General features: G+C 48.1%; 1 protein-coding gene across 2 annotated transcripts; it reads right to left on the bottom strand.

Moving 5' to 3' along the window:
- Positions 1-813: 813 nt before the first annotated feature.
- Positions 814-6507, bottom strand: RARRES2 (retinoic acid receptor responder 2). 2 transcript variants are annotated; one of them, XM_053410319.1, is made up of 5 exons: positions 6118-6507; positions 4301-4405; positions 2081-2185; positions 1693-1802; positions 814-878 (listed from the first exon to the last, which is right to left on the bottom strand). In XM_053410319.1, coding segments are annotated over exons 1-5 (696 nt in total). In that variant the 5' UTR covers positions 6493-6507; the 3' UTR covers positions 814-877. The 2 variants fall into 2 exon arrangements, with proteins under 2 accessions (XP_053266294.1, XP_053266295.1); XM_053410320.1 differs by lacking the exon at positions 4301-4405.
- Positions 6508-8059: the final 1552 nt, after the last annotated feature.

Raw genomic sequence — 8059 nt, 5'->3', positions numbered from 1 at the left:
TAAGTTTGTTCTGAAGAGGCAACGCACGGCCGCACAGGTGAGGCCACTTGGTAACTCACAGCACCTGGTGGCAAGAGCCGGGAAGGGATATAAGGTCAGCATTTCCCTTCAGCTCTTTGCTACAGCAACTCGTTCTCTGCCTTGCTGTGTTTGACTCCTTGCTTCTTGATCCTCGGACCCTTGATTTCATGACTCCTTGCTTCCTGACCCTTGGACCCTTGGCTTCTTGACCCCTGGCCCTCGGACCCTTGGCTTCCTGACTCCTAGCTTCTGGAATCCCGTTCCTGCTCCCACCCCGCCATCTTGCCCCTGGTCCTGACGTCCCCAGCCGGGACTTCGATCGCCCGTGAACCAGACCGTGACAGCTAAAAGGCAAGAAGGCATCCACCCACCCAATGGCCTGCTAAACCCCACTTCCAAAAGTTCAGCTGGAGGTTCCCTTTCCTCCCCAAGACATTTCCATAGCTGAGACAGGGATCCCAGGAATTCTGGCCCCCAAGGTGAGTTGACTAGTTTGTCTCAATGGCTGGACCGGCTCTGGAACAGACCAGAAGAGACCACCAGGGTACAGATGCCCACAGATCAGGGGCCAGAGCGCCCTGGCAGTGGGCACCAGAGAAAAGGTTTTGGGGAAGAGGGATGAGCCCCCTTGCTCCTGAAATAACCATACAGCATGGCTATGAAGCATCCACTTAAACCTTTATTAGGGAAATAAAGAAAGGAGGAAGGAAAGTCAAGCTTGGAAGACAGAAGACTCCTCTGGGACAAAGAGTGGTTCCATTCCTGTGGCACCGGGGATGTTCTGCTTGTCTCCAAAAGGAAGAGGGTGCCTTGTTTCCTTGATGGTCGGAGAACAGCCCAGTAAATGTGAATCCCATCTAGACAGGGAGGAGAATGAAGGTGGTTATTACAGATGAAGTGAAGGATTTCAGGCAGGAGTCTATCCCAGCCCTGCCTGGAGATGCCAACATAGACTGAACCTGGGACCTTCTGCCTGCAAGGCAGACAAAACAGCACATCCTAGAATCATGGAACTGTAAAGTTGGAAGGGACCCTGAGGGTCATCCAGTCCAACCCCCTGCAATGCAAGAACCACAGCTAAAGGATACCTGACAGACGGCCATCCAACCACCAACAAAGGGGAGTTCAGCATCTTCCGAGTGCGTCCGTTCCACTGTCGAATGGTTCTTACCATCAGAATGTTTGTCCTAATATTTAGCCAGAATCTCCTTGTCATTTGAACCTGTCCTCCAGAGCAGCAGAAAACAAGCTTTCTCGCTCCTCCTTGTGATACTTAGAGATGTTGAAGGCTGCCGAAAAGATATCTTGGGCACTGGGCAATGACTTTTTAAAAAACAACAACTCCCAGGCCTTGGAACAGCTTTGATCATATTTAGATACCATTTAATATCATTTATTTTCGTCTCAGCAGACTAATGGCAATTGGTTGGCTTGAGCTTTCGTACAGAGGTTGCCTGCTGGTGCCCAACTTTTTTTTTAATGCTGAGTTGGATTTGAATAGTTGCTGGGAGGTTGGCGTACTTTGCTTTATTGTTGATTTGTTGTGTTTTTCAGTTATGTTTCATATGTTCACTGCATGCCACCTCAAGAATGCATTGTTGACGAGGCGATCGATAAATGCAACTAACGGAAAACAGATATGGGCTGCAGGAACTGAAGCTGAGCACTCACCACTCTTCTGGGCGCCCCTTGAGAAAAGCAAACTGTCCGATATGGTACCGTTGCTCCTCATACGCCTCCTTGACTGCCTCACATTCCTGATTCTGCTTCCTCCTCACTTCCTGCGGGACACTCAGAAGGGAAAAGGTGTGCCATGAGCTCCTGAGCCAGTCCTTCCCAAGCTTTTTGGGGTTACCTGCCCCTTGGTTCCATAAACTCACCCCAGTGCCCCCTACCCTATAAAAGGCATTGCTCAGAATAGTAGCCTGCACAATCCACCAAGGAAGATAATAACACCATAAGATTCAAAATAGTCACAATTAATTACAGGTTTATTCAAAATCAGATTATTCAGAACTCAGGTCCAGGAGCATTTCTGTCAAAGTATGACGTGACCCACCTGGAAGATTGGGTTCTGCTCTGAGAGGCACCGCTTGGACTCATCCAAAATGTTCTGAGGGTCGCTGGAGTTAAACTTGAAGCAAGCCAGGCACTTCTGTTTCCTCTAGGCAGAGAAAAGGAAAAGGAAGGGAAAGGAACCAGGTCTGTTTTCACAAGAGAGGCCCAAATAAGGTTTTGGTTTGCCCCCAAACTATAACAGGAGCAACACCCCAAAACGGCAAAGGCTGCTCTTGCAAGAATATTCCTGCAGCCTGCCTTCTGAAATGTGTCTCCATTTACAATGCCTGCAAATTCCATCCAAAGAGGAGCAGCGATTTTAAAAATTCCACGTAATGGTGAAGTGGGAGGTACAAAGCTTTGATTCAGTCTGAATCAGGACCCGGATTCACACTCAAAGCTAACAGGCCTGCGTCTTAAATCTGTCCAATCTGAATCCAGCTGGTTTTTTGAAGTGATAAATCGGGATCCAAAATGAACCTTGTTGTACCGCTGGTATTTTATCTCCAGTAAAGTTAGCAAAAATGTATAAGAATTTGTCCAATGTATGCTGGAAGTATAAAGATAAAGTGGGTACATTTTATCATATGTGGTGGTCGTGCAAAAAATAACGGTAACAGGTTTCTGGGAAATGATTTATAATGAATTGAAGAAAATGTTTAAGATAACTTTTGTTAAAAAAAACCAGAGGTCTTTTTATTAGGAGTAACAGGTGAAGACATATCAAGAAATGTTAAAAGACTATTTATGTATGTACCTACAGCCGCCAGGATGCTACTTGCCCAGAAATGGAAAGAAGAGGAAGTACCAATGAAGAAGGAATGAATAACTAAGATGATAGACTATGCCGAAATGGCAAAGATGACCGTGAAAATCTGGGACCAAGATGAAAAAAAGTTTACACAAGACTGGATTTAATTTATGGAATATAAATCTACTGTAAAGACTTCAAAACATTAGCAGGATTGATATAGCATCTATGAAGCAATGTGAATTGTGGTTATCAATGAATGGAAAACTAAGAATATGTAAGGTAACAAAGGGAAGAAATTGGAAAGGGGGGTCTAGGAGGGATGAATAAGTAATTAATTTGAATGTTAAATTGTTAAATTATTGAAAATTGGGGAAAAAATATGGGGGGGAAAACCAAAATGAACCTTGTGGTCAGTGTACTTGCATACTAAAAACACTGAACGTTCCTAAGAGCAGCTTGTGCCTCCTCAAATCCTTTTGCTTTGTGTGTTCTACTGGGGCTAGCCCAGCTTCCACCAACCTGGAACTCTTTAAAGGTTTTAAGCTACAACTCCCAGCCAGAGCAGCATAACATAAGCATAAAAGGCCAGGGCCAGGGCCTTTTCAGCACTGGCCCCAACTTGGTGGAACACTCTGTCACAAGAGACTAGGACCCTGCAGGACTTGGCATCTTTCCGCAGGGCCTGCAAGACAGAGTTGTTCCGCCTGGCCTTTGGTTTGGACTCAGTCTGACCCTTATGTTTCCCTCCCCTTACGGTCTTGATTTATCGGCTACTTTAAAATGAGGCTGCATTTTAAATTGCATTTAACCTGTATTTTAAATTGGGTTTTTTCCCCTACTCTTTTCCCCCTACTATGTTTTTACTGTGATTTTATTGGTGTTAGCCGCCCTGAGCCCGGCTCTGGCTGGGGAGGGCGGGGTATAAATAAAATTTATTATTATTATTATTATTTATAACAACACAGCATAACAGGACCTTCGGGGTCCCTTCCAACTCTACAATTCTATGATTCTATGAACAGTAACCGATGAACATACAGCAAGTCTGCTGCATCTGGCCAGGGGCCCATGGAATCCAGTATCCTGTTCTCAGAGTGGCCAACCCAGTCCAACATCTCTCTCTCCTCCTGTGGCTTCAGCAACTGGTATTCAGAATCATGGCTAGTAGCCTTCAGGAGCTCTCTCCTCCTCCATGAATTTGCCTTTTAAAGCCATCCAGTTTGGTGGCCGTCGCTGCCTCCTGTGGCATTGAGTTCCACAGTCTAACAATGCACTGTACAAATTAGTGAAGCTGACCAAAATCCCACATAACTTGCTCACTGTGGGGGGACCCTCATGAGGATCTGTGGGTTCCTCCTCTGTAGGCTTACTGCCTCTTTGTTTATGATGTTTTAGACTTTGAATACATTTTAAAAGGAACAGAGAGTCCAGCTTGGCAATGGATAAATTAGCACCTTCCTGGCTCACCCCGCCTGGCTTGATCCGGCAGTTTTGCGTCCCCCGTTGCTGCTTCCGGCAGATGGTCTGCACAAGGTCAACTTCCAGCTGGACGTAGGTTCCCCTTGGGAATTCCTGCAACCAAAGAGAGCCAAGCTCAATGTGGAAAAGAACTCCTTGCCAAACTAGGAGTTCCCCAGTGGAGAATCGCCTTGCATGGGAGAGTGACAAGGGCGGTCAAAGGTCTGGAGGGACGGTGGAGGGACTTGGGGATGTTTAAATGATGGATTCAAATGAGAAGAAAGGAGGAAGAACTTTCTGACAGTAAGAGCTATTCAACAGGGAAACGGTCTGGTGGACTCTCCTTGGAGAGAGCCATTGGTTTGAGTCCTACCCTCCAGAGCAGGAGGAAACAAGTTTGCTCCATCTTCCACGTGACAGACCTTGAGCTATTTGAAGATGCCTCTCATATCTCCTCTCAGCCTCCTCTTTTCCAAGCTAAACATACCCAGATCCTTCAACTGTTCCTCATGGCTTGGTTTGCCTTGATCATGAACAATAAATACAGTGGTCGCTCGGGTTGCGAACATGATCGGTGCGGGATGCACGTTCATGGGATGCACATTCGCAACCCGCAGTGGCGCATCTGTGCACGTGCGGATTGCAATTCGGCGCTTCTGCGCATGCGCGACCTATGAAACCCAGAAGTAACCCATTCCGGTACTTCTGGATTTCGAAGTGTCCGTAACCTGAAAAAACGCAACCTGAAGTGTCTGTAACCTGAGGTATGACGGTAAAACATCAAAGAATACACAACCAGACTGAACAGTTTCCACATCTAAAAGGGACAATAATAATAACAGTAGCAGCTCCAGTGCCCCAACCAAAACCCAACCTAAGCAATAATGCAGCCACTGAGTCTGATCAACAGCCTCAGCTTTTGCAGTTGCAGTCCAGGTCCCACCCTCCCAGGCCAGGTGGGAAGAGGCCGGCCAAGGGGGAGCAAGCTTGTTTTCTGCTGCTCCAGAGGGGAGGACCCAAACCGATGGATTCAATGACAAGAAAGGAAATTCCGACTCAACAACAGGGAGAGCTCTCTCATGGCAAGAGCTGTCGGACAGCAGAATGGACTCAGAAGGTGGTGGACTCTTCTTCCTTGGAGGCTTCTAAGCAGAGGTCAGACGGCCGTCTGCCAGGACTTCTTCAGCTGTGATTCCTGCCTTGCAGCGGGTTGGGCCAAATGACCCTCGTGCGTCCCTTCCTGCTCTCCGATTCTAGAATCCTGTGATTCTGTAGTGATCAGTAGAACACTGATAATCTAGGAACCAGGGATCCAATCCCAGATGTGCAGAAGGAGAAGCAGAGTCTTAGAACCCCCTTAAGTCGAATGCACACCTGACAACATTTATCCGAGGAAAACAGGGACACCCTCCAAAATTCTCTGATGAAAATAGGGGCATCCTATTCATAGCTGTCAACGTTTCCCTTTTTAAGAGGGAAATTCCCTTATTCCGAATAGGATTCCTCGCAAGGGAAAAGTTGACAGCTATGATCCTATTCCACACCCTCCAACACATCTCCAATGAAAATAGGAAAAGCAGAACATTCCAGGACTCAGAAACTGGGACAGATTCTGTAAATCGGACTGTCGCTGGAAAACAAGGACGCTTGGAGGGTCTGCTAACGTCCTCAGCTTATCCAACAAATTGGGAAGTTCATTCCCCGCCACTATTGCACACAGAGGGCATAGGTGGATGGCAGTCCGTGGGGCTTTGTTATATGGGGTGATGATCCTCCGCCTCCCCCTCCAGCCCCACGCACACTCCCCCCTCGCATGTCCCGCTCACCGTCTCCGTGACATGGGTCACAGCTTGCTCCTTGAATGTTGCCTGCACGAGGTCCCTGCTGTGGAAGAAATCTAGCACCAGCTCCAGAGCCCTTTGCTGGAGGGGCGACTGGTTGGCATCCGCCAGGGCCAGGAGGCCCAAGCACAGCACTAGAAGCCCCTTCATCCCCTTGCCCGCGTCCCCAGTGGATCTGCTGCCCACACCCTGCCCTTGCGAACTCCCCTGCCGGTCTGTTGATCTTGGTCGGTCATTAACTTGTTCCCATGAGAGCTGTCCCAGACGCAGGCCCCCTCGCCTGCCCTCTGCCCTCTCCGGTGGCTGCTTGTTGGTTGATGCCCAGGAGATGAAAGGGAGGGATGGGCAAAGGGCGCCCATGCAGGAAAACAACAGGAGGAGGGGTCCCTTTGGCCACCCCTCCCAACTGGCTGCCAAAGATGCAGGGTGTTTTTCCCAGGTCTGCTTTCTCTTGGGGGCTGGCACAGGAGACACAGGATCTCTCATTGATGCCAGTGGCTCCCAACGTGGGTGGTACCTGCTGCATAAGAGCCTGCTGGATCAAGAAGAATGTTTTTAGCAGGTGCCAGAAAGAGCGCAGAGAATACAGAGGAGGCGCCTAGCTGGTATCAATAGGCAGGGAGTTCCAAAGTGCAGGCACTACCGCACTAAAATGTTGAGTTCTTACAAATGGGTATTGCATGGCACCTGTAACAGTGCTGGTTCTGAAGATCAAAAGGGTCGAGTGCGTGTCTACAGGGTTAGGCAATTTTCCAGGTAAATTGGTCCCATGTTTTTAAGGGCTTTGTAGACTTATTGCCAGAGCCTAGGACTTGCCGATCAGAAGGCTGGCAGTTCGAATCGTCGCAACGGGGTGAGTTCCCGTTGCTCGGTCCCTGCTCCTGCCAACCTAGCAGTTCAAAAGCACATCAAAGTGCAAGTACATAAATAGGTACCGCTCCAGCGGAAAGGTAAACGGCGTTTCCGTGCGCTGCTCTGGTTCGCCAGAAGCGGCTTAGTCATGCTGGTCACATGACCTGGAAGCTGTAAGCCAGCTCCCTCAGCCAATAAAGCGAGATGAGCGCCCCAACCCCAGAGCTGGCCACGACTGGTCCCTTTACCTTTAGACTTATTGCCACACCTTGATCCTGGCCCGGTAGCAAATCAGCGAACAATTTTCTGTTTTACAATTTAGAATATTCATTTAAACAACCTTAAAATATCAATGACACCCTTTCTTCTCTTTCCATGGTTCATTTTGCATATCATAAATCCCTGCATATTTTACATAAACTAAACCATTCAGTATTCCATTATTACATCCATCAAAATGAATTTACACTGCTGAATTTATCCAGGTTGTTTTCCCTGAAACAGTTCTGAAAGGCAATATTGATATTAGAGATTTGGCCTTTCCCATTCCACCAGCCACTTTGTTGTGTCCCCCCCTAATTGATTTCAGTGTTTGATCTACAAAGTCCACAGCTTTCACTCCAGGAACACATAAGCAAACAGAAACGTCCCGAGCCTTGCAGTTTCCCAACGCCTGCTGGGGAGCCTCTTTCATGAACCTGGCATTTTGGAGGTCAAGTTGCCAGTGGCCAGTTTGGTCCCCTTCCTAGCCAGAGGAAGAAGAAGAAGAAGAAGAGTTTGGATTTGATATCCCGCCTTTCACTCCCCTTCAGGAGTCTCAAAGCGGCTAACATTCTCCTTTCCCTTCCTCCCCCCCAACAAACACTCTGTGAGGTGAGTGGGGCTGAGAGACTTCAGAGAAGTGTGACTGGCCTAAGGTCACCCAGCAGCTGCATGTGGAGGAGCGGAGACGCGAACCTGGTTCACCAGATTACGAGACTACTGCTCTTAACCACTACACCACACTGGCTCTCAGAGAAGCCAGAATGGCAGTGACAAAGCCAAAAGCAGGTTTATTCTTATTTTAAAGTGGGGA

This window comes from Podarcis raffonei, chromosome 12, assembly GCF_027172205.1.
Source record: "Podarcis raffonei isolate rPodRaf1 chromosome 12, rPodRaf1.pri, whole genome shotgun sequence".
In the NCBI taxonomy this organism is placed as follows: Eukaryota; Metazoa; Chordata; class Lepidosauria; order Squamata; family Lacertidae; genus Podarcis; species Podarcis raffonei.
Note: the sequence above shows the minus strand (reverse complement) of the source record. Positions and strands in the feature narration are given on the sequence as shown.

Excerpts from the sequence above, each read along its gene's own strand:
- RARRES2 (XM_053410319.1), bottom strand. The coding sequence starts at position 6,492 with ATGGGCGCCCTTTGCCCATCCCTCCCTTTCATCTCCTGGGCATCAACC. Across the intron at positions 4,406-6,117 it reads TGACCCATGTCACGGAGACG|GAATTCCCAAGGGGAACCTA; the intron begins GTGAGCGGGACA and ends CTTTGGTTGCAG. Across the intron at positions 1,803-2,080 it reads AGCAGAACCCAATCTTCCAG|GAAGTGAGGAGGAAGCAGAA; the intron begins GTGGGTCACGTC and ends AGTGTCCCGCAG.